The sequence below is a fragment of the Anas acuta genome, chromosome 2 (genome assembly GCF_963932015.1).
Source record: "Anas acuta chromosome 2, bAnaAcu1.1, whole genome shotgun sequence".
Lineage (NCBI taxonomy): Eukaryota > Metazoa > Chordata > Aves > Anseriformes > Anatidae > Anas > Anas acuta.
In genome coordinates, this window is record NC_088980.1 from 135,493,043 (window position 1) to 135,519,926 (window position 26,884).

At 41.3% G+C, this 26,884-nt stretch overlaps 2 protein-coding genes across 8 annotated transcripts in view; both read left to right on the top strand.

The window, feature by feature from the left end:
- LAPTM4B (lysosomal protein transmembrane 4 beta) overlaps positions 1-23,850 on the top strand; it is a 61,426-nt gene extending 37,576 nt beyond the window's left edge. Inside the window, exons 6-7 of the mRNA XM_068672330.1 lie at positions 2,406-2,501; positions 21,799-23,850. Of these exons, the coding sequence (XP_068528431.1) occupies positions 2,406-2,501; positions 21,799-21,873 (171 nt within the window). The 3' untranslated portion in view covers positions 21,874-23,850. The remainder of the gene's footprint in view (positions 1-2,405; positions 2,502-21,798) is intronic.
- A 498-nt stretch (positions 23,851-24,348) lies between these two features.
- MATN2 (matrilin 2) overlaps positions 24,349-26,884 on the top strand; it is a 79,602-nt gene continuing 77,066 nt past the window's right edge. For 5 of the 7 annotated variants that reach the window (XM_068672316.1, XM_068672317.1, XM_068672319.1 and 2 more), the window contains exon 1: positions 24,350-24,488. In XM_068672316.1, coding sequence (XP_068528417.1) covers positions 24,374-24,488 — 115 coding nt within the window. In that variant the 5' untranslated portion in view covers positions 24,350-24,373. Of the gene's footprint in view, positions 24,489-26,884 lie in introns of all 7 variants that reach the window. The other 2 variants (XM_068672324.1, XM_068672321.1) reach the window with 1 other exon arrangement.

Below are 26,884 nucleotides of genomic sequence, written 5' to 3' on the forward strand. Positions count from 1 at the left end.
TCAGGTAGCTTCTCCCTGGCAAGGCTGCGTTATCTGAAATGGGGCTTCCCTTGCTTTGGATTTGAACAGAAGGAGCATAAAGACTGGTTTGCAAACAGGTGGCCTTGCTGTGCACAGGTTTCTTATGAAGATGGGCTGTGTCTCCAAAAAAGTGTCCTGCATTCAGTACTCTTCTCTGTACACGCTCACACCTTTCTCAGTGCCTGGCATCTGAGTGTCAAAAGCTACTCAGCTACTTATTACCATTTATTATTAACAACAGTGTCACTGTTACTCAATTCTGGGAAAAAGAAAAAAAAAAAAAGCTGTAGTTCTTCATTTACACGCCTCTACACCACTGGTTCCAGTAACCTGTGTCAGGTTCACATAGCCCACGGCTCGGGGTGCAGAGCCAGCCTGCCCTGCCCTTAGCACTCAGCTCGCTCCAGACTTCTGTCATCCTCCCCATTTGGTAGTAGAAAGTATTGTCAAAGCCCGTGACACCTCCACGTCATCCAGGATCTGTCATTAAGAAGAGGAAGAAAACTTACTGGATTTCAGCCAGCTTGGCTTGGGTAGAAAAAAAAAACTCTTCCTGATCTGCAGGCAAGCAATCTGTGAGTCATGTGGTGTCCAGAGAAACACAGCTCCTGTGTGACAGCTCTGGGGAGGGAGGAAGCACAGGGCAGCTGAAGAGGATAAGAGGCTTTTGGAAGGTCATCAGTGCAAGTGAGTCACAAAAATATGACTCACTCCGAGAGATACACATGCAAATCCAATCAGCGCTGGCAGTTCAATTTGCACACAGTAGGTTTGTGGAAGGACTGCTATGCAGAGCCTGCTGAGTAAAAATATAATCTGGGTGCTATCAAATCATGTTGTTCACCTCATCGCTGTCGTGTGTGGCTGTGTGGGAAGCAGAAAGCTCCACAGGGAGCTGCTTAGTCCCACCGGCCTTGTCCGTGGCATGCTGAGGATCTGAGTCCTGCTCCTCCACGTGTTCTTGCCTCCTGTCTTCCATCCAGCCACTTTGCTCCTTGCTGCTGGCCAGACTGGAACCTCTCCTGCTGGCAGAGGAGATGTGAGCGTTTTGCCTAACCAGTTATAAAAGTGCAGACTCCTAGCTCTTTGCCAGGCAGACTCCTAGCTCTTTGCTATCTGGAGCCAAGTGAGCTCCAGGAAAAAAAACACTGAGAAGTTTATGGTCCTGCGGTAGGAATATTGCTGCAATAACTATTTATTTTTTATATACTGAAAAAAAAAAAAAAAAGAGTATTTGCAATAAGGATTAAAGGATAGAAGTAATTTCAGATTTCAGTAAAAACTTGTACACTGGCAGTTTTCTCTGGTCAGGCAAGAATAGGAAGACCACAGACTATTCCGGTCATATGGAATATGTTGATTTAATCTCAGATGAAGTGAAAAGGAGTATTGAAACCATGCATGTGATGAATGGAGTCATCACATAGTCACCAGCTAGGCTTCCAACCACAGGACACGGAGGGGTTCCTGTAATTTTCTTGATGATATTTCAGTCACCAGCTTGCTTGTGCTCTTTCTACTGGGGTTTGCTTCAGCTTTCTGAAGATCACTGCCACTCTGTGATAATACTTAAACAGCCTTACCATGGAGGAATCTAGAATGGGTTTCTGTTTATTTTTTCTATTGTACCTGAGGCATTCTGCATCTGCAACACCTTCTCTGTTCTGTCATGATCTGACTTGTATGCTCATTTTACATTGTAAACCTCACCCCTGCCGGTGTGCAACATCCTATGCAGAGCAGCAAGGTGTCTGACTGAACTCACATCTCTCTGTATTTAGAGAGGCATGAGAAGGAAAGCTTGCATATATGACCTGCTCATTTAAGTAAAAGAGGGGTTAAAAGGTATCGGATCTCTTACAGAATCCCTGCACAAACTTATAGTCACTGCAGCAAGCAAAGTGACTGTCCCACGGTTCTCCCAGGCTCATATTCATATTTATATTAGTATTTCCTTTTTTTAAAAAAAAATACCCTGGTTTGTGTACAGAGCCCTGAAGAGCATGAATCACTCCGCACTACTCTGCCTGCTCTTTCTACTCCTTTGTTCCTTGGTATCACAAGACTGAGGCAAGCACACAATTTACAGGGTGTCGTGGAAAGGTTCCTTTATGTTATGGCCTTTCATAAAGGCACAGAACAAAAAGACAGGAGGCTGAAATTTCTCTAGCAAAAGAAAGTTTGATAATCATGTATTTTTTTTCCTAGTAATTAGCTTGTTTATTTGTTTTCATGGAGCTTGAAGTATTTATGCTCCCCTTCTGTTCTCAATGTCAAGCCAAAGCTCTCAACCAGTCCACGTTCAAGAATTTGCACAAACCTATGGCAGGAAATTTTGTATGGCTTATCTGCTGCACATAATGATAACTGCCTTCTCTTTGCAGGGTTACTTGATAAGCTGCGTGTGGAACTGTTACCGATACATTAACGGCAGGAACAACTCGGATGTGTTGGTGTACATTACCACCAATGACACTGCGGTAAGGGCGTTAGACCACAGAGAAAATGTTTGTCTAATATTGTGCTAATATCTCTATTTTCTATTAATTTCTGATTCCTTATTTAGCCATCTTCATTTCTTTGAGGGTCCTCATCTGCTGGTTATGTTTAGACTTGAGTTTTACTGACTTGGGGTGCTGTTGTTGCAAAAAGTACTGGTTTTATTTTATGCACAGTCTGCTAAAGAATCTGTGTTAGGCATAAACTACAGCTGATCTCATGGGCCCAGGAATGCCCCCAGCCCTGAACTCTCCAGCTGTGTGATAATCTCATGTTAAGAAGTGAGATGGCAAAGCCCCCACAGTTGTGTGGGATGAAATGGGTCATTTAGCCTGGAAGGCCACACCGTGGGACGCCACAGCTGGAACTGTGATCAGTTCAGGGACTGATTAGGACCCAGGGATGCCATGCTCTACACCTGCTGTGAAATGTGAATTTAGCTTTAGAAGCTGTGATTTAGGGCAGTCATCACTCAGTGTAGTGCTTTGCACCATCACAGAGAGGATCTAAAAAGCAACACAGGTTCAGTGATTCATCTCCCAGCGCACAAAGGTTTTGTAAAGTGAGACAACGAAACAAAAAGCAACATGAGAGAAGTGAATAAACAGATTTTAACCACAAAGGATGGGATATGTCAGTTCACTTTATAGTATCCTAGTACTGACATGCATACATGCAGGGTGCTACAGCTAAGCAAAGTCTTGCTGGTTGTAGAAGGCACTGAATGAATGCATCCCCTGGAAAGAGCCAGTTCTGCTTGCAGTGACGTCTGTGGAGCTGACCCACACTGAGGGCAGTGTGTCAGATCACTCCATGGGTGACACCACTGGTTTATGGAACGAGTTTATGTAAATTTTATCTTTACGTAATTTATATAACTGAATGACAGCTGCATGATCGTGGTTCTTGGGATCATCTAAAATTTCAGGACTGCCTTCCTCAGGTTTTCCAGAAGTGTGGGTGTTCTCCACATGCTGAGACATTAGATCAACAACTTTAAACCATGAGAATGAGGGACTCCTGTGTGGATTCAAGGGCTAGAAAACTGCTTTCATGTGAAAGCTGTAATTCTCACATGATCACTTGTGCTCAGCATCTGTAGTTCTAAGAGAAGCATAGGAAGTTTTACAGGCTATGATCAGAACTGGTAATCAGGAAATTTAAGTATAAAAATACGGGTTTATTGAAAGCTAAGACATATATGTATATTTCTTCACATACTTTATTTACAGGAATCTACTTTGAGTAAAAGCAGGAGTTTTATGTGAAATAATTTTGATAGCTCTTTTGTTCAGCCTGTAGGTCATTGTAACCCATCTTCAACCATTGCTAACTACACAAACCACAGCACTGGCAGGCTCAGCAGTGGGAGAATGTCAGCTGAGCTATCAAGGAAACTAAATTTACCAAGGCTTTTTAAATCCTGTGTTAAAAACACATGCTCCACTGCTTCCTTTACAAAGCAGAAGACTTTGGTTTTCACACATGCATGGCTATGTACTTTTGTGTTCACTATAAAATTATGTGTTTAATTACCAAAGTAATCTAAGCTGCCTCCTCATCTTTAAATTTCTTGTGAGTGTTTCTGTGGGGAAAGGAAGCCCATTTACCCTGTTTTACATATGGCATATGCTTGCATTGAGTTCAGTTTAACTTTGCTTATCTTGATCTTACAAGACAGCTACAGCACAGGCAGGTTTTGAGAAAGGCTGCGTGTCCCTGGCTAGTGCCCTGACCATTGGGCTTGTCTTCCTTCCCCAGTCTTTACATTCTCTTCATGTGAACATAGCCAGAATCTGTTGCTTTCAGCTACAACGTACATGTTGTTCATTCCTTGTAAGTTCAATGGAATGATGTTAGGTCAGGTCCTGTAGAAAGTGCTGTGTGGGAATTTCTCCACTAACCATCTTCTTCACCACAAAATTCTGGTTCAGGAGTACAGAAAGGCCCAGGAGCAATGCCACTGGAGAAGAGTTTCTCAGGCCCTGCCAGAGAGGCAGGAAGGGAGAGTCACTAACAGCCTGGTTTTTGAACTCATTACTTGGGATGGAGGCAAGCCTCATGCAAAGCCATTTCTGACGGCTTCTCTCCAACAAGGATGAGTTCCTTTACCTCCAGGTGATGCAGTAACTCTCCACCTCTTGCACATCTTTCCCTGACAAACTCCATGGACGCCTGCCAGTGCCCTGCACTTAGGGATGTGATGGAGGAGCTGATGTACTACTGAGCAGCCCTTCTTTCTTATGCTCAGTGTTAAGCTTCAGCAAGGAACAACAGAGTTTGTAGAGTTAAATATTCATCCTCTTCCATTTTGAAACAAAAGATTGTTTTTCCTTCCCTTCACCCCCCAATCTGAGGACTGAAAAAGTTTTTTTTTCTTTTGATGCATAGGCTGAAAGAGATCATCAAAAATCCTTTTTCACATAATTTTTAAAAAGTGAACTCAACACAATTGGAAAAAAATGGTTTGAAAACAAAGTGTGGAAGAATAGGGCTTAGAAAGTTGAGTGCTGAGGACCTTTGAGAGTTTAGGATTCTTGAAGAAGCCTCATAAAAATTTGAAATGTTTTGATAGGTCACTGCTGTCTGCTGAATTGTATAACATTCCCTCAACACTCAAGTGTATTTATGTATGAAACGATGGGTTTGATGATAGGAAACTTCTTTTGGCAAGGCCCTTTACCCCAACGTGCTTTTCAATTACAAACTACAAGTTTCTGAAAAAATGTGGGTCAATCTCTGCCCTCTACTTCAAAAGAAATGTATAACTTTTAGAATCAAACCTGTTTCCTGAATTCCAGCAGAGCCGTAGGTCCTAGCTGTAGGGCAGATTCTTGTATTCGGGGATTTTTTTTTTTTATACATACTTGTCACTAGCACTAGCTAAAAGAATAGCAATCCATACAAATGGAAGTAAAAATCTGAACTTAAGTATGGGACTAGGCATAATAGCTACATTTTAATGTAACAAGGTTTAAATATGTCCTGATATTTCTAAAATCTAGAGATCAGGTGCCAGCTATTATTTCCTAATATCCCCTGTGCTATATACAAAGTATAAGTAACGCCTCTTATCTTTATGCTGCACCCAAGATTATTTTTAAAGTTATTAAGTTTTCAATTGCTAGACATGGCATTACCAAAAATATTTGGTACTTCATACAGACCAACTGTATGAGGTTCAACAGGACCAAGTGCCAAATCCTGCACTTGGGGCACAACAACCCCATCCAACACTCCAGGCTAGGGTAGAATGGCTGGAAAGATGTGCAGAGGAAAAGGATCTGGGGGTGTTGGTCAGTATCTGGCTGAATATGAGCCAGGAGTGTGCTCAGGTGGCCAAGAAAGCCAACAACATCCTGGCTTGTGCCAGGAATAGTGTGGCCACTAGGACTAGGGAAGTGATTGTCCCTTTGTACTCGGCTCTGGTGAGGCCGCACCTCGAGTACTGTGTTCAGTTTTGGGACCCTCAGCACAAGAAGGACATTGAGGTGCTGGGGCATGTCCAAAGAAGGACAAGAAAGCTGGTGAAGGGTCTAGAGAACAAGTCTTTTGAGGAGCAGCTGAGGGAACTGGGGTTGTTTAGTTTGGAGAAAAAGAGGCTCAGGGGAGACCTTACCGTATTTTAAAATTACTTTAAAGGAGGTTGTAGTGAGGTGGCGTTCAGGCTCTTCTCCCAAGCACCGACTGATAACATGAGGAGAATTGGACTCAAGTTGAGACAGGGGAGGCTTAGCTTGGGTATTAGGAGAAATTTTTTCACTGCAAGGATTGTGTGGCATTGAAACAGGCTGCCCAGGGAAGTGGTTGAGTCACCGTCCCTGGAGGTCTTCAAGAAAAGTGTAGATGTAGAACTTAGTGGCATGGTTTAGTGGTGGATTTCAGTACTAGGTTAAAGGTTGGACCAAATAATCTTAGAGGTCTCTTCCAACCTGAACAATTCTATGATTCTATTTAATATGGAGTTTAGATATAGACTGGAGTATGGGTTTGTTTACTGTGAAATTTAAAAGATCTGGCTTATGTGTTAGCATGATTAGAAATTCAAAATCTCCCTGCAGTTACATAAATACATGTATATTCAATGAAGCTAAGAAATTTACTGCTACAAACATTATATTACTTTGTCTTACAACTAATTTGGTTGAGCTGTCTTTGAAAAATATGTTAAAATTGACATGTACCTTATTTCTATTGTTATTTGCACTCAGGAAAAATAAGTGTCAGTAAGAGATCAATAACAAATCATCAGCAAAGTCATCCTTGCATTCAAAATTCAATGCACCAACAGGATTTATCCTGAAAATGGAAAAAAAATGGATAAACCCATGTTCTCTAATAACTACAATTACAGAAAATTAAATTGCCATAGAAAATCGCTTGAATTACATTTGTGTTATGATTGCTTGATGACTGCTGTGTGCCACATTTCGAAGGGACACCCATGCCTGTTGCAAGAGAAGACACGTCAGCTATTATATTTATTCTTATTTATTCTCTGGTCTATTAAAATCTTCGCAAAATCAAATTCTTCAATGTTCTATTGGCAGATAAATATGAATTTACTTATAGCTTCATAAAGATAATTATTTTCCCTCTTCTGATGTTTGAACAGGGAGTTGCCTGTTCTACTGGCTTGAAAATATATCTAAATTCCAATTTAAATGGAAATGTAAAATTAATGCCTGAGATTTTATTGAGAAAAACAATCAAATCCATCCTAGCTGGGATATCATGACACAAGAGGTAAAAAGGGTCCATAGTTACTTTCTGACTGCACCAGCTGTGAACCCTACTGAGATGATTGGATTACGGGTCCCGTTCTTACAAAAGGAGGAAACATCTTTATTATAAAGCAACAGTATTTTGTTCAAAAGAGTAAGAATCTGTGATTTTATTTAAGTGGCTCTCCAATCCAGCAAGTTGTTCTGAAAATAATAACCGGATTATCTTTTGTTTTACTGCATTTCTTAATTTACCAGTGGCAAAACGCATAAGCACACCTGCATATCGCATCCAAACGTGGTTAGAAGAATGGACAATTCCTTAGGCACAGTAGCGTGGGCTTGTTTCTTGTTACTTACTTGCTCCTTGGCTCTGTGCATTTGGAAGTGGGTCTCACAATGAGTTACTCCATTTCTATCTAAGAGCAAGCCCATCAAGAATCTGAATTCATGTTGAGAGTGTATAGGTCTCAACAGCAATACTCCTTCATCTTCTTGGCTGGCCTTATCGTGGAAAGCTACAGGTGTTACCTTCCAAGAGACAAGCTTTTGGCTTGTCTGCCCTCCCACAGAAGTGCTCTGCCAGTCCTGGTCACCAGCACTCCCATGCATATGCTGTATTTTCTTCTCTCACAATCCTCCAGAGATCCCCATTGCAGGAATACTTTATTTTTTAAAATATTCAGTTGTCTCCCTCTCTTCCTACTTATTGTCTAATTCTCGCTCCACTAAAAAACATAAGAATAACTTCAGTGTGGACTAGTTTGGTGGGAAAATTCACAGTGCAGAAATTTCCAGTTAGTTCTCCCTGATCAAACTGTTTCTTAATAAATAACACTCATAGATCTGAACTGTAAGTAACCTGATAGCTATAGTTATTAGCTACCAGATAATCTGATTTTTGTCACTCAGTGTAAGTGGTTTAAGCCGTAATTTTTGCAAGCGTGCCATCTGGAACAAACGAGCGTCCTCCCTGCTGCTGGCTGTAAATGGGATGCTCACATTACCCCTGTGAGGTGAGACATCCTCCTTCTGTGGCCTTCTAAGTTCAACACCAGAGCTGTGTACCCAGCTTGGCTCCACGAACAGTGTGTGTTATGGGGTGGGGGCACCAGCTGGTGCCGGGCTGGGGAACAGCCAGGACCCCAGCCAAAGGGAAGACATGAACCTCTTATGTGCCAGGGGTTGGTAATGGCAGGACCTGGAGATCCAGCTGTGTACCTTAGTCACAGCAGCCTCAGGGTTGCTCGAGAATATGTTATCATCTCACCCCCCTAAGCTTTATTCCAGTACTGTAAGAGATTTTGGCATGGCAGTAAGGTGGCTCCCACGCAACGAACCATAATAACCTGAAGGTTGCTTTTTCTACTTTCCCAATCTGGGATTGCTTTTTCCTGCCAACTGCTTCGAGCACTCCATGGATGAAGATCAGTTTTCTACACTGATTTAAACTGTGACTGCAGTGCCATGGAAATGACTGTCCAACTTGGAAAAACTGCCAAGTTATGAGTGTGGAGGATTACCCAAAGTTAGACATTTTGTTCTCCATAGGAGGAATGACTCCTTTGTGCTCTTGGACAACTGGGGAATTTCATTATTTTATTTTTAACGCTCACCATAGCCAATCAGTGGAAGCCAATCTGGTCATGCTGCCAGCGAGGATAAAATGTAAAGCCGTAAATCTCTCCACAAATTGGGATTTAGATTCTTATGTACTTTATCAAATTGCTTTAAGGATCCTATCTGACATACATTTATCTGCAACGGTTAATAAGTTACTTGGTAAGTTATTCATTTTTGGTTTTGTCTTCAGCACAGATACATTCCTTTTGTGGACATGACATCAACCAAGTAGTCTGAAATTAATCTGCCAACACTATCCTTTTGTTTGTTCTCCCTTTCCCAGAGCAACAGGGACCCATTTGAGAAGTGCAGAGTTAGGTCTTTCATTCCTGCTGGATGATTCCTCTGAGCAGAGGCAGGAATATTCTTTGGAGAGGTTGGAAGAGCCATTCTTTGTGTTACTGTTCTGCATGTTTGTGTTACTTATCCTGCATGTGTGGAAGGTGATTAGTTTGCGTACAGAAGGAGAGAAGGATCCTTAGACTCTTTCCAATTAAACAGACAGAAGTGTGAGGTGGAGCCCAGAGGCGGACAAACTGTGCCCAAGAGTTCTTGTTTCTGATAGGCTCTTTGGAGCCTGTGATTTCCAAATACTGAGCCAGTTTTGAGTGAGTACGTGTTTGAGTTCAAGGTGCCTTTGAGAAAATTCCTGCTTTAAAGGTATTTTCCATAATGCAGCATAAAATTCCTAGAAACTTGGCAATGCTCACCAAGGAGTTGGTCTTGCACGGTGGTTTGTATGCATACCGTTATGGCTGGGCCACTACATCAGAGGCATCTTTTTCCACTGAGTAGTAACCATGAGCATACTTTGAAGTGAGCACACACCACAAATGAATACCGCTGCTGTGACTCACTCTCTGAGCCCTTCTCAGAGCCTTCAGCTGCATGCAGGCAGAGGAGCTCCCACCTTCCCTGGTGGAAACTGTCTGATAAAGCCTGCAAGAGGGAAAGCAGGTAAAAAAACAGGAGGCAGAGAAAAGGAAGAAGAAGCAGAGGCAGGAAAAAAACACACAATATATAAACAGAACTACTGAGCACTTGAAATAAAGGTGGTAATTAGCTACGTGTAATAGTCGGCATGAGATCTGGAAGTATCATTTAAGGGCTGGATCTGTTTCTCTTCAGAATGGCTCTTATACGCTCGAATTGTGCGTTCCCACAGCAAAGTCTTTAATCAGAGAATCTTCAAAGGGCTCAAGTCCCACGTGGATGCCAGCATTCACGTCTCTCTCATGTGTGCGTGCGCTTCCTCTTCTAATTGATTCCGAATTGCAGGAAAGTATCCTAACAGTCTGCTTCTGCCAACAAACAGCTATACAGCTGCTCCAGCACTTCACTTTCTACCTGCAGTGAAGTCTCATCCTTTGTCAGTTGTCCTTTAATCTTAATGAGGAGATTGTGTTGCTTTTTCTATTTCAACCTTTCCCATCTTTTTATCATCTATATGCAGCTCTTTCTTCCACTGCTTCCTTGTTTATGCAAGGATTTTCTCTTAAATTCCAGCATTCCCTGAGGTTGAAATTGGTTCATGCTGCCTGCTTGCTCTGTTTCTTAGGGCTACTTGCTAATCACACTTTTTGTTACAGGTCTCACCTATTACTGGCTGATGTTAGAAGCCAGCTGTGCTGCTCAGACAGGCTATTAATGGTGTCAATTTTGGTGCAAATGCCCTTTAAAGATTAAAAATAAGGCTTCCAGAACATTTTCAATTGTCATTACAGTCATTACACTTACACTTACATTTACATTTACATTTACTTAGAAGTCGAATTACAAATCAAAATGCATGTTTATCTATTTTCCCCAGTGTAATTTAAAAATAAATTAATAAATAGATATCTGCTGTTTGCAACTCAAATACTGGAATTACTCTAACACATGAAAATCAGTAAGATGTTTGATACAGAAAGAGATAAATCTGTTTTCACTGTTCATAATTAAATTTGAAAAGACATAACATAGAGATGTTTAATTTGAATCTTTCAAATCTTTTTCAATTCACTAATTAGGAGTGTTGCAATGTAGGAAAAAATACAGAGTGTTTATAAAGTTGCAGAGTTTCTTTACAGACCCTTTTTTTTTCCTAACAGGCTCAATTCATTACCATCTGGCGGCTGCTGTTTTGTGGGCTTGAAAAAATGAGTTGACGTCCTAGATATAATTCTGAGGATATGTATCAGTGCGGCTAAAGCCGATGACAGCTTAAATCCTTATTGCCAAGGATATACGGGTGTACAAGCTGAGCCCTGTGTGAGTTTTCCAGGAGAGGCTTGAGTTTTAGTTGCACTGTGCGATGAAGCAGGGGGGAAGCCTGAATCCACCCCAGCAGTATTGTTCAGACCGGGAAGTGCAGCAGGAGGCAAGATGCCAAGACAACAGCAGTTAACTCTGATGTGGCTCTCTAGCCACTGGCCCATGCTGGAAGCCCTGCTCCTCTGCTAAGCTGCCTTTCATCTTTAAAGCTAGCTCAGCCTTTGCATCACACCCCCTTGCACGGTGCGAGTCAGGTCATAGCCAAGTGGAGGAGCAGCTCTTTGCACGTCCCAGATATTTTAGCCCCGAGCCTCTGTGCCAAAACTCACCCATCACCTTAACCTATGTAGATACAGAAATAACATCCTCTGAAACTTGGGTGGGAGGGAGCTGCCGTCGCCGGCAGTTCAGTAGGTGGCATTGTTCTCCTAGAGATTGCGCTGAGGCGACGCTCAGCACCGTATCACGGAGGAGTACACGCAGCTGCGGCTGTTTTGCCGAGGGTGTGACACCAATCCAGAAGGCTGACTTCCTGCAGTTGTTAGCTTCTGGTGATTTCTGGACCGTTCTTCCAGTCTGCCTTCGTTTTCCGTAAAGGCGATAGCTTCCAGTAGAGCAACTGCTTTCTTCCCAAGCCTCCCTCAGGACTCTTTATGGACGTAGGACTTCCTCCACTGCAGCCTGCCCTGGGCTGCACAGCGCTTACGGTCTCAGTCCTTTGTCTTATGAGCAGTGAGAAAAGCAAGGTCTGCTTTAATTGAACTCCGTGACAAACCCTCCTTAACTCTGGAAAGAACAAGGCTGAGCTGTCAGTCGTGTGCCAAATTTAGATGTGAAAAAAATCATGAGAGCTTCTGTTTGACAGGTGCTTTACAAATGTGATTTACTAACATTAACAGATTTCCACATAAACATACAGCTTTTCCCTCAAGCTGTCAGTTCATCACCTTTCATGACACCAGTGCTTTGTAGTTTTAACACAGCATTACAATAATTCTGTTATAAACAAGGGAAACATTCAGCTTTCACTAGGAAGTGCCTACATGCACTGTGCAATATATAAATATATATATATACATATTAATAAAAATAGTAATTAGTGAAAAATAATTGTGGAAGACAGAAGTAGGCATCTCAAAGTCCCATGTCTTACTGCCCCCAGATGTTATGATGAGATTTCTACCCCAAACTTTACAATTGGCCCATCTCTCTGTTGTGGTGCCAAAGACCAGTGTTCAATCACCCCACGTCCCTGGGCAGATAGGGAGGGAAACATGGTCCACCTGGTGAGATGGAGATAAAATGGAAGCCTTTCCAGCAGTATCTGTAATGCAAGAATATCTCCCACGAGATCACCATGCCTATTAAACAATTTGGCTGCCCTGTGTGAGCTATTTATAGGTTCCCATCTTCTTAACTCTTGAGTGGAAGCAAAATGTAATCATAAGAGGAGACAAGGTTGGAGATGCATGTTAGTAATTAAAAAGTCCATCAAAAGATTAGTGTGCTCTCACAGCCTCTGCACTCAGGACGACACACCAACCATTTGGTACACAGAGTTGTAATATGCTTCTCCAAGTCATCAGTACTGGTGACATGCAGTCAAGTACCCCTTAGGAATCATAAATTCATCCAGCAAATGCTCATTTTGAAAGCATGAAGGATGTGCTCTGTCCGCACAAGATCATGATGCACGGCAGGAGGTGCAGCAGAAGAGAGCTGGCCAATATGTAGGAAAGGCTTTTGTGGCCTGAGGTGAACTATCACTCCGTGCCTTTGAATGGGGAGGGTAATTACACCATTATTCTGGATGACTTTTATGAGGTTGCACACAATGAAAAAAAGACAATAGTTTCCTCAATCCAATTTTCTTCCCACGCAAGAGCAATCACAATCTGTCCCTAAATTTTGCTGTGTCCTAGTAATATATACATTTATTCATCTATCTGTAGCGCTGGAAACATTGTGCTGCTTCATTACCGAAATCCATAAACTCATGTAAAGTAGCAAAACAGTGTCTTAGAGAGCTGGTGGCTTCGAGTAAATAAGCAGTTTTGGGAAAGGAAAAAAAATAATAAATAAACACCACAAAACAACATACCAGCTCTAACTCTGTACAGATGACTTTTCAGCATTGAGGCCTACTTTTTGTCTGAATGGGATTATGAATTATCTCAGAGCTATTCTGCTTCCAGTTAGTCCATCTGTAATCATTCTAGTGTGGTTTCTAATGGAAATGCACACATATAAACATACAAACTTCCTGTCCATGTCGAGAGGAAGGTTTCCTGGGATTTATTTAACAAATAACGAATCATGAAATGCTTAAACAAATCGTAATTAACTAGCACATTTGGGGCAAACTTTTCAAGCAAATGCAGCTGTAAATAAAGCAAAGAAAAACATTTCCCATTTGATATTAAATATTATTTGGCTCTGGCATAAAGCTCTGGCCCTATATCCAGGGCTTTTTAAACTGGGGATAGGAGAAGGAGAAGAAGGCAGATGGGAAGCTTTTTTGTAAACATTGCTCTCGTAACTTTTTTAAAAACAGTTCCTTTGATTGCACTCATGTGACCAGGGCAGCCATTTACACTGTAAAGAGGCACCTTTAAAGCAGATATTTCTAAGCAGCAGAGAAAAAGAATTGCTTCCACAGGGCTGTTGATCTCATCTGGAAGAACACAGCTAACATGGGTCAAGTGGGAGAAAGTGCCTGGTCCTGTCTTGAGCACGGAGAAAGCTTCATTCAGGTGGAGGTCAGCTCCCTCCTCAGCACCCCTCCTGCTTCTCTAACTTGCCTGGTCTTGACCTTGCCAGCCATGACCTGTCCATATATGCCTGCACTGCTCCGTCTTCATTTTTTACTGTTACCTCTTGCACTTCTCTTCCTTCAATATCCACCACTAATTGCTGTGGTCTGCATGGACCTCTCACCTCATCCAGCAGAGCTGTCCATACACAGCTGCAGCTAAAAATGCTAAGCCCTACTTCTTTCTCCAGTGCTTACCCTGTATGAAACATTTAATAACTGCTTCTTGCCTTAGAATTATCCGTATTTTTCGTATTTTTCCTGGTTCTCCACTCTGAGGAAAAAGCTCTTCACCAGAAGGCTGCCAGTCTTTTCATACAGTCAATGTAAAGTGTGTTTTCATGCTCATGGGTTAAAAGGCTTTTCTGTGAATTCTTAGCGGATTTAGTTTTAATACTTCCTGATTCAGTCAATCTCTCTCTCTTGACAACCTCAGTGTGTGTAATCCATTGTTCCTCCAGGCCAAATTGTCCATCCAGTTATATTTTCACCCCAATCTGCTAGGTATGCTAATAATCACCCTAAAAGCTCATGTTACCTCGTTTTAATTTTACATTTTCTTCTGTCATACTCAAAAACAAAGCAAGGAGACAAACAAAAAGCACACATTGCCAATTTGACAGGAAAACATTGCAAAGAGAGAATCATTCTCATCCTTTTCTGTGTGCAGAGTGAAGCGATAGGAAATGCAGAATCTGCTTTCCCCAGGTGACCTTCATAATATTTGTCTCCAACACGAGGAGAGGGCTGTTGGGATTGTCTTGAACCGGACAGGTCATGTCAGCAGCCTTCCCCTCAGAGCTGTTTGTAGGCTGTCTGCTCGCTTCACTGCAGCTGAACATGGTTTAGGTTGCGGTTAATGGCTTCTCACGGCACCACAGCTGTGCAAGGAAATCCCTCTCCCCTTGGCCGGGTGAATGACAGGAGAGCAGAGACGTGAGCATGGAGTTAGACAATGTGATTGCACACCGTGAAACCCACTGTGGACCACAGAACAGTAACACCTGTACATTCATCAATGCCCTGCCTCCGTCGGTACAAGTAGGTGCTGGGTCTCAAGCTGGGATTACTGAGATGAAAGGAACCCAGAGCAGAGGATTTTTGCAACTAGGCTTGTGTGGCTGGAGGCTTCATATTGCAATCAAGCTGTCCCTGAACCTGATGTATCAGCCCTGTGCGACATCAAGGAGAAATTTTATCCTGAATTTGGAAAGGAAGAGGAAAAAAAAAAAGGCTAGCCGCAGTAGGAAGGAAGACCTTCAGTAACTCTTTATTTCAGCCCGTGGCTGTGCCAGCACTCCTCCCGTCAGCACACCGGCACTGCATGTTGGGCACAAGTTCCCGGACGAGGAAATTCCTGTGGTTCAGCACTTTTACCCATGACTTGGTCCAGCAACACTCTGGTGATTCCTGCCTTGGCTCTGCCATACTCTCCATCATTTTGTGGTTACTCTCCCTCCCTTTTTAAGTAAACAGAGAGAAAGGCCTGTACCCATTGACACTCTGTACATCAGCTGCGTGAGAGAAAAGCTCCTTTTGCCCTCTTTTTCCTCTCTGTGTATGTGCATGGGCCTCCTGTAGGGATTCTTGTTAATGGTCTGGGTGTCTGGGATGCAAATGTCACTTCTGCAGGAGACTGAGAAGTGCTGCACACATAGCTGTGGTGGAGAGTGTGGGGTAAACATTTCCAGGCATAGGTCAAATATCTAGCAAATATACATTTAGTTTGTAAGTATTTCCACAATTTAGTCCATGTTTCATACAGTCATATGCAAGTTTCACCCAAGAGAGTTTTAAATCTGTCTTTAGGTCTGGAACACTTTTCAGGATGTTTCAAATAATGTGCCTGTTTTACAAATGTGAAATCCTTCTGCAACCAAGTCAAACAAATTGCTAAAACTCAAAATGTCAGAGACAGGACCAGGACTGAATTGCAGTAGTGATGACCCTAATCCTACTCAACCATTGTCATCTGTCCCTCTTTATATATTGTGTATTGATGTAGTGTGGACTCATTTGGTGTGAAAATCTGGAGCTTTTATTGAAAAAACTCTCAGGTGGTGTTTGCTGCGACCCTCTGCAACGTGTTCACATTGCTCCATGAACTCTCACAGTAAAGCTGGAAGTTGCTGCACCATGGAAATGCTCTCCCAGGTTATAGAGAGCTGGAAGATGATCACTTGTTTATGAAGTGCTAGAGTTCAAGCACGTATTCCTCCCAAATTCATGAAGTGATACACTGTGTTTCAGAGCACAGTTGAAATACAGAGCATTCATAAGGCTGATCCCAGAACAAGCCCCTCACTTCAAGAAGCTGGGATGGGTCTTGTTCATGGCTGAAGAGTTCTCAAATGCTAGGCAGCAGCTTGATCCTCTATATTTCATACATAAAAAAATGAATTTAAATTATTTTACAGTAAATCTGTGTGTTTTTTTTTTGTTTGTTTGGTTGGTTGGTTGGTTTACAATTTTTTTATACAACGTGATTGATGCTTAGGACTTTTTTTTTTCCCCTTTTTTATTTTTTTCCGAATCTATTCTATAATTTATAATCCTGGCTTTACAGACAGGAGATTGAAGGGCTGATGCATCTCCAAGCTGAAGACTGAGAGAACATCTTGAATGCTGACTACCACCATCAGCACTTACCATAGACATTTTTAATCTATAGCTTTTTTGGGCATTATCAAGTACATTTCTGTGCTAGGAATTGTCATAAAAATGAAGTGTTTCAGTGCTGTCTCTAACAATGTTTGTTTCTAACAAGACATCAACAAGGTATTTTGCCATGGGAACTCACAAAAGCCTCACATAGCTGCTGCCAGCCAAAATATTGTTCAAACCAGAAGCTGTTTTGTGACAATTGTATGATTCCACTCAGTGAAGAGTACAAATGGCTGTGGGAAAATGTTATTCAAAGCTCCCTCTGAAGACCCAGCAAGACTGCTGTTAAGTTCAGTGAGTTATGGGTCAGATCCTCAAGAATGCAGAAATAATCAATTCATCAAATATTTAAGTTTACTCACACAGGACTAAGTACATTTTGTCCTGTAGAAATGTACTAGACACCAAACATATCTAAGATCTCGAGTTCAAACAGGAATACATGCAGCAATATGAGAGAACTTGCACATATCATGAAGAAAGAAAAATTTCTGCTAGAAATTCAGCTAAATGGGGAAACAGCTGGAAAAATATAGAAGGATTATTGAAACAATGCAATTCCCTCCCCCCCCCCCCCCCCCAAGAAAACAAAACAAAACAAAACAAAACAAAACAAACCTTTGGGCCAAGATTAATTTTGAACTATTTGAATATACAAGTATTTGCCTGTGTTTCTTTTTAGGCATATTTCTAAGCAATAACTTTATGAACTTCCACTCAAAAACAGATTAACCAGGATGTAAAAAATAAGAAATGACATATGCTTATACTAACTGAATATGTTATAGCCAGTGGGAAACTTCTATGGTAATTATTTCTTCCGGAGAAGGTCATTCTTTATCTTGCACTTTAAAATAGAGAGAAGCTTATGTAATACAATTATCCAAATAAGTTGGATGACACCAGCTAAGTCAGGACCAGGATTTCTTATGGGTCAGTTCTGGATTATTTCTGTGTATTATACAAGACTGCTTATCACAAAATGATTAAATGGTATTGGGAGCAAAGCCCAGCATCCAGGACTCTCTGTCCCACTTAAGCACTAACTGTGGGGTTATGGAGCCACACTTTCTCTTATTTTCTTTCCTTCCCGATGGATTATTGCACACTTGGCCTTGCTATGACAACAGAAGGGTGGAAAATGGCCTTCCAGCCTACCTGATAACCTTCTGTCTGAGGCATTCATACAAGAGATGGGCACTTTGGGTTTGAACTGTCTTGGTTTGGGAGCCCCTAGACTACTGATCTCACAGTCTCTGGGCAATGCTTTTTATCACTAAACATTATACAAACAGCAAGTAATGTCAGCTCCTTTTTTTGGATGCATATTAAAGGATGATATTACAATCATTCATGGTTTTTAGATACCATTATAAGGATTGTGAAAGAATTTAGGTACTTCTGTCCTGTGGATTTTAGGCATCCTGTAGGACTGGACCCTAATTTTCCAAACGTGCTAGCTGGTCTAGCCATAAAACCCCAGAATTTTGCTTCACAGAAATCACTGGGTTCCATAAAATGGGGGCCCTTTGTCTTTACTCTTTGTAATAACTTTCAAGTGACAATCTCAAACGCTCTGTGAGCATTAGTTCCAGAGCATCCAGGGGAACAAACGTGCATTTTTCTCAATTCACAACAAACAAACAAGGAAATGCTCTAATGTAGTGCCCAGGAAGCAAAATGCTTCAGTTGTTTTAGTGCATATTCTGCCTTGAGGATACCATGGACCTAAAATATTTTTGACATTCAGTAATTATTCTAGACTGCATCCATTCTATTTAGGTTCTCAGATAAAACTGAGTAGTGAGTTTCTGCCTACTTTTCCAGCTTCTGAATTCACCCTTTGGCTCAGTGACTGGTTTCCATTTTAAGTCTCTAGAGAACTTAATGTTTTTCCAGAATAATTAAGCAGTTTTATGTCCAAGGAACTTATCTGCTTCCATTAAACCATGTTGAGATTTAAAATTAAGACGATAGATGAGAAAAATACCATCATCCAGATTTTCATCTCAGCCACTTTGGTATAAATTCATCCATAAAAATTCTAATGGAATTCTCTTTTTCTTGAGATTTTTGTAGGTGGTTAACTGTTTTAACATAAAACAGTTAAAAGCTGAGATAATTCAGCTCTTATCTTTCTCCCTTTGTCCAAAATATACTTAACTGAAAGGACAGAAAAAAAATTAAGGGAAGTAATGGCCTGAAACTATTCCTGTCAAAAACAATGAAAAGGTACTCTTACAGGCAGAGTTGCAAAATTTGTAATTGTAGTGTTTTAAGAGTTATTAAAATTGTCTTGGAAGCTGAATGGTGACTATTTATACTTACAGTTGACAACTGATTAAGTAACAGTAAAAAAAAACACACATTGACTGAAAGAAAACCAGTCCATATTTTCTATGTCTAACTCAAACACTGCTAAACAAAGGTAGTAATTTTGAATACTGCTTATTCTGCACTCATTGTTTTTTACAGCTCACAATTCTGTTCCTGTCAAGGAAATGGATGATGAGGATACTCCAATATTTAAACACAAAAATGAGTGGGGAGTAAGCCTGTAAACTCATCACTGATGGAAATATTCACCAGCAATAATAACCCTTGACAGTAATAAAGTGACCCTAGACCTTACAGAAATTTGAAAACACACTTTAACCTTTTACCGTAGACAATTTATTGTGAAACTAATGGACCTCTTTGTTGACCTCCCCGATTCATACCTCATGCACCTTGAATTTTCCAACAGAAGTCCATATGCCTTAGCATATCATCAATGGCTTCTCCAAAATGTCTCCTCTAGGCATTCCTATCTTCTTGTGGAACTGTTGGGAAGTCAGAAAGCATTTTCTGAGGCTCCTTGGGGTCACTGACTTGATAATTTTGGGGTCCATGGAGCAAAGCAGAGCATTCACCTCCCCAGAGCATGGTAAGAGCCTCACGAGGAGGCTCTTCTCCTACCTGAAGGATTTCGTTTCACACAAGAGTGAAGGCAGCCAAGAAGCTCACTCGTATCAGCAAATCCTTCAGGAGACCTGTTGCAAATGACAGTAACCACAGTGCTGAAGTAGTAAGACTGATGTAACCACAGTAGTTTTAGGATTCATTGATCTAAAAGAGAGAGGATCAGAGCACAGGGAGAGGTACTGTTCTTTATTAATCAACAGGTAAACTTGGGAAATGGACAGCTTTTTGGATTGAGTCTGCTGTCATTTCACGTTATGCCTGATGAAATGGACTCTAAACGTGAAAGAAATAGACAACAGTTTGGGGCTGAGCATTACGAGAATGTGAAAAGAAAGCTAAATCATCACAAAGTGAACTTAATTCATTTTAGGTTATCAGTGGATTAGATTTAATTACTAATTATATTGTTTTATATACAACTAATGAATGTGTTTCAATATGTTTGAGAAACTAGTGCTTTTTTCAGAAACACGAGGATTTTACTAGAGATCCTAGAAAACTATTAAACTAATTACCAGCACCAAGTATAGGACCTCAGTTTTAATGTTCTTCACAGTTTAAATGCTCCAGCAAAGTGATTTATTGAGGTTACATTGTAACTTATATTTATGATTTTTTTATCACAACATTTATATGAAGTTCTATATGCTGTTCTGATTCCACTAGATAAGTATTCTGCCTTAAGTTGTTTACGCTTAATTGTTGACACCATTTATTAAATACTTATTAAATGCTTTCTAAGACAGAGCTTTTTAGATTTTGTCATGGATGCATGCATCATATATTACATTTACAAGCTCAAACGTATGGTATTCATAAGGAGCAACAACTCCAACAATTTCCTTTTCTAAATGATGAAACTTTTTTGATTAAGGGCTGAAGATGCGAAGGTATCTGTTTTGTAATCCAACAAACGTGCACAAATGTACTTGAACACACAGTGTATGTTTGTAAACTCACATAAGGACAACGTGAATCACCCTTGGAACCATCCTACAAAGGACTGATCCAAAGCCTATTTAAATCTATAGAAAGATTGCCACTGACTTTATTGTGTTGTGGCTGAGGTCCAAAATAGATGAACATGGATGTTTCTTCACAGAAAATATATTATCAACTTCTTTAAAAACTGGTGAAATCCTCTTATGGCAAAACTCCCATCAATTTTAATGGTGTCAGGGTTTTCCCTGTGCATGTTTAGACATTCAGCTTCATGTGCCCTTTAATGACCAAGAAGTGATGCTGATATAGTTGGAAATTCCGTTGTGAATAATTGATTTTCAGCTGCATAAAGTACCTCTGCCAACGCACCACAGCTGATATTTTTACACGCTATTGATAGATTTTAGGGAATGCACACTCATTTTTCATTTAGACATCCATTTCACTCTCAGTCCCTGCTGGGATTCACAGACCAAGTGCTCTTTCACCTTTTCACATGCAAGCTACTTAATGTCAGTGCTGGTGACTTAAAAAAATGGCATGGTAGCTAGCATGCTGGCTTAAAGAAGTAGAAACTTTGGTTCAAATCCCTCTCCCCTGTGTGGCCTGAACTTGCGCCTCCCATGCCCTAGGAAGCTGTCAGGCCTCCCATGAATGGGGATGATATATGATTAAAGCTGTCCTAATTTCTATCAGATGTTTAAGTATTTACTGAAGAGCTTACGGTAATGGATGTCTTCCCTCTCACAGCTGAGAGCCCCTAAAGCACAAAACTGGAGATTTATTTAGACGTTGGTAATTTGTTCTCAATTTTCTTTCCTTCTGCCCACCCCAAAATAACTCTTAGCTCTTCCAGTGAGACCTCAGAAAGAGAGGTCTGGGGGACATTCCTCACTCTGGTTTAGCAGCCTGAGCACTCCTCCAGGAGACATGGTTTAAGCACTGTAGACAGAGGACAGCTGTGGAATAAGCAGCTACTGTCACCATCATATTGAAGAAATTCAGGTACCAGCAAGCAGTGGCCTTTGGCTGAAATCAATCTGTCACTGGAGTCAATAAGAATGAGAAGAAATATTTTCCTTCATTATGAAAACCGACACATAAATTGAAAAGGAGGAACTTTAAACTAATACTGTTTCATTTTCTAACTAATCAGCTCCTGATGACTCTTTTTTTGTTATTTTTTAGCACAAGGCCTTTTTTCCATTTTTTTTCCCCTGTAATTTTTATCAGCTGGCTTCTCTTTAGAAAATATAACCTTTTTTTTTTTTTTTTTTTTTTTCTTTCCTGCAGGTGCTGTTGCCACCATATGATGATCCTGTGAACGGAGCTGCTAAAGATCCACCACCACCTTATGTGTCAGCATAAGTGAGAGCGTGCTGTGTACCTAGGGAGGATAGCTTTACTTTTCAGACACTGGAGCAATAGTTTGATAATTTCACTTCCAGGATATAACCTTTATGGGTTATACGTTGCTGTTTTGCTGACATATTGAAACCTAAATTGTATGATTAAGATTCTGTAGATAGTTTTAATAATTTGCTGCAACCACAGTAGTGTGCTGAACTAGTTTCAGAACAATTCTGGGTAGCGATAAGGTTACAGTAGTTGCTGAGTAGCTTTGTCCACCACGCCTGACATGCAGTGCTACAGGATGGAGAACGTGGCATTCTCAATCATGCTCAGAGTGTGATGCCCTTTTTTTTTTTTTTTTAATTTATAAAACTTCCAAAGCATTACAAATGTGTTTCTCAGATGCCCACTTCGACCTTCAGAATACAGACCAAGTCCAAGAAGTGACATTCAGCTTCATTCCTGTTCTGCGAAAATCTATGAGTAAGCATGCTTACTCATATGAAAAGTGATGATTGCAAGAAGGATGAAAGTTATGTACTATTCTCATCAACCTGGCTAGTGAGAAACCAATTTAATGGGGAAAAATAAGTATGGAAATTCAGAGTGGACAAAAGCACTCTGTGATGTGTAACAAGCCAGAACCTGTGGTCTACAAGGACTCAGTCCCAGCCTGTAACCATTCTAATGGTCAAAAAAAAAAACAAAACAACAACTTCTTACCAACTTCTGGTAATTTTCTTTTCCTGCCCGTACGCCGTTTTCCTCTCCAGAAACTTCTCAAGTAGCATTTTGAGGTCAAAAACTGCCTGTTTTTAAAGTCCCATGGTTAGGTGGCAAAGCTGCATCTTTCACACTCGATATGCAAATGTTTTCCCATTGGAATGTGCCTGTAAATATCGCAGTGTTTTGCTGGGTGTGAAGTAAATTATGCAGATTCCAAGATATATGTTCCCAGCCTGTGGGAAACTTATGCATGCACCTTCCTGGAGCATTAGCAGATACCTTTAGCGTGTTTCGTATACATCAGCGTGAGGATTTCAGATTCCGTTTATAACCAAACTGGTTATGCTGAGAATCTTCCTCATGGGACTCATCCATCCACGAATGCTTGCGTGAGGTATTTTTTTTTCTTCCCCAGAGAAGTGCCTCCTGCACACGTAACTTTTTGTTGCTGATGAAGATTCTACTTTTAACTGAAAAGGACGAGGAAATATAATGTCTATCTCTACCTCTCACTGCTCCCCCCCTGTGGTGCCTCCTCTGCATTTGGGGTGATTAAGCAGGCTGAAGCAAGGCTGATGCCACTGCACAGAGGAAAATTGTAGTGCAGAGCTGAGGGATGGTTCAGAGGGGCACCAGAAGCACCCAAGGGGCCATCCCTCCTGTGGCTAGCTGGCACGTGAGCCCACACCCTTCCCAGGGAGGATGCCTGTTCTCACCTGCATTGCATTGGCTCTATCCTGCAGTCCGAAGAAGAGTGGAGCTTTTCCTGCCTTTTTCTGGAAAAGACCTTTTCAGGGGAACACAGGACCGACAACATCTTTTCACAGAGGTTCTCACCGTGACCTGTCCTTGCAGAGGCCATGGGAGGAAGGGTAACACGCTCTTTCTGCCTGTCTTTTCCCCACCCCTGGAAAAAGCAGGTCCCAATCTGCCTCTTGGCATCTTACTTTGTGGTTCATTCACTCTGAGATCAAACTAAGCAATGCTTTTGACTGAACTAACCCTGAAGTCCATCCATTGATCCCTGTCACAGTCCTACTGCTTCCTTCAGAATAAGTCCATGTATAATGATCTCATTGCAGTTGTCTTCGGGAATTAATCTGAATTTAGGGGGTTGGGCTGGTGGGGCTTCTGAGCTTCGTTTTCTTTCATTCTTGACAGATTTGTGAAGGATTTTAAATAGTCATCTGTTTGAGAAAAGCTGGTTGTAAATACATCGCATCTGTGTATACAAACTTCTCTACAATAAAGGGTGTTTCCTCAAAACTGTGGAAATCTTTTTTTGCTGGTCTCCCAAGCACAAACCTACATTGATTCCTTTCCAGTCAATCTGACACGGCAGGATTTTCTCTGTAAATCAAGTCAGCAGCAGTTTTTCATCCAACTTTCCATCCATATTGTGTAAGAGGAGAAAAGAATAGTAAAATTATCAGATAATTTATTGTACAATAAAAACAAGAAATAATTGAAGTTTCTATTTTGTTGTCCAGAACTGCAGACAGTTTCCCAGGTCTGATGAAGGTCTGATGAAGTGTGTGATGCAGAACAGGGATATACTGAGCTCTACTGAAAGCTATGGCTTCTTTTTTTCCACCTCATTACAAGGGATAACGTTGTGCTAATTCACATGAAATTTCTGTAGACTTTAGCTTGTCCAACTAAGAAGAATTCTCTACGCATACCATACGTGCATAAGTGTGACTGCATGTGTGCTCCTGCCAGTTCTCCTTGTGTCTTGGAGCTGGGCCAGTTTGAGTTAAAGGAGGCAGGGTTGTGGAGGGGGCAGATAATGCAACCTATGTTCAGCTCTGCTGATGTACCAGAGGACCCGTGGGTGAAGACGAGTTGCCCTGCTCTCAAGGAGGCCAGATTCTCTGGGTCAAATGAAAAGAAAGAACCCCAGAGTAAGTTTTTTTTTGTCCTCAGTTGTTGAATTCGTTCTCCATTTCTGTGTCTGATCCTGGGGAATTCACACTACAGCTTTTCTGTAATTCATTTTTATTACTCAGTCATCTGTGACACACAAAGCCATTAAAAACCTGGCTTGTTAAGTTGTTGGGAGCTTTGGGGACTGCTTGCCTTTCTCACTATTCCTTGCAGTTTTCCATGTCTCCTAGCTATTAGGAGTGTGTACTTAGTCAAATTCACTCCTGTTTTCTTATCTTAAACTCTGTCATGGCAGTTTATACTAAAAATATCTGGTAACTTGAGGAGTGGAAAGAAAATATTTTCAGGTATGTTCATACGGAACGTCATAAATATGGAGTCAAAGTCAGCAAATAGCAATCTAAACCTTGACGGTACAAGAAATGTAAGTAGATATTTTGCTGAGATTTTGTGGTTTTTTTTGGTGGTGGTGGTGGTGGTGGTGGTGGTTGTTTTTTGATGTTTGTTTGTTTGTTTGTTTTGATATTAGTTGTAAGGCATTTTAGGTTTCACCAAGCCAACACATGCTAAAGCACAAATCCCATTTCTCTCATCTGTGCCCGATGCTCTTATTCATGATGGAAGCTTCCCTTTCTCAAATACACATTCATGCATCACACTGCAGAAAGTAAAGAGGCATCAAGAAGAGATCTATTATGCATGTAGCATGGCTGGCTACTTGGCTTAGAGGAGAAGCTTGCTAGCTAGCAGCGTGGCACTTGTAAGTACATGAAATTTCCTAAAACAATTATTAACTATTATTTTAGTTGCTAGTCTGTCTGTATTTCTTTGGGAAAGCCCCTGGTCTCTAAAAACAGCCCAGACTTGATATTTTACCAAAGGCCACATCAGATGAATTCATGGCCAAGAAAAGCTTGGCAAGGAAGTGGAAGGAAAAATAATGTACGTCCTTTAAGCAACACAGAGAGACAGGTGTCATTGCGTTGAGAGGTTCACCGCTACAAAACCGGTTGGCTTATGTGCTCTCTTTCTCCCATTTTATGATCAGGAGGAAATATTGCTTCTGTAACATGTTACATTAGCTGTAATGCCAGGTGTGATTCAGATTTTCATCACTGGAGTGGATGATGCCTTGATTCTTACCAAACTGTCTGGTTTGACAGGACTCTGAGCATATAGTGGCTGCTTTTTCCAGAGCTAACTCATATCCTTGCCATTTATATGTCTATACTGGGTATACTAGGTGCAGAATTTGCTATCAGGTACCACAAAAAGGTATTTCATGAAAAATTTTGGTGCCTGTGGCTATGGAGATGTTCCAGCACTATCTCAGTTCCCAGCTCTGAGAAACCCCAAACAGCAGCCATAGCTATCTAAAGGGAGGCTTGGCTCTGATAAATCGGGATTAGAGTTCTTTCAGGGAAGGACTCTGGTATTTGTAAATGATGGCTCCACACCCATGGATTTGACCCAAAATGGTTCTGCAACGTGGCCAGTTTTTCAGCTGAATAGCTCAGCAGGGTGTGGAAGCCAGATCTGTGACCTTCTGCCTGCATCCTCCGTCTACCTCCAGCAGGATACGAAGCAACAGGAGTGAAAACCCCCTTGTCACTCTGCCAGCAGATATCAAGTCATTTCAAAGCAAAAAGGCAGTCCTTCAAATATACCCTAGACAATGATCTACTGTGGTAGCTTATTTTAAATGAAGAGTTTATGTGAAATTCAAAACAGTAAATCATTTTATTTTCTTTCAGTTTATTCAAACCTTGCTGATAGAAGGGCTTTCAGACAGTCGTGAAACATCTTTGTCCTCTGTAGCCAAAGCTGGGCTTAAGCAGTTGGCCTGAGCTGGGGACACCGGGTCACTTGGAAGGCAGAATAAACAGCAAGGAGATGAATCAGGCATGTAGCAGGGCTGGCTACTTGGCTTCATGGAGAAGCTTGCTAGCCAGCAGGGAGAGGAGCTGGGAAGCTACTCTAAGAGAGGGAGCTGCAGCATAGTAGAGGCTTTGCAGCCATTCCAGGTCTTCTGCTTGCTCTTCCAGGTCAGCATGACCAGGAATATCAGGGACGAGCAACGTGCAGCTTTTTAGCCCCGAATTTGGGCACCATTCCAGTAGCTAAGTGCATCCTGCTAATAACTCTTAACACGATTCTGCTTTCATGTAGACTATTTCTGAGTATACAAATACTTTTTTTTTTTGGGGGGGGTGGGGGAGTGGGGCAGAGGTGAGAGATTTTTTTGAGCTTTCTTTTACTTCATCATCAGGAACTCTGGGGAGTTGATTGCCTGCAATTTTGAAATTGGTTCCCCCTCCAAAGTGCCCCATTTCAAGTCCATTAACGACAGCAGGGGAGAGGAGGTGATTGGAGCCAGAGATCCAAAACTGGTAGACTCTTAGCATCAAATCCT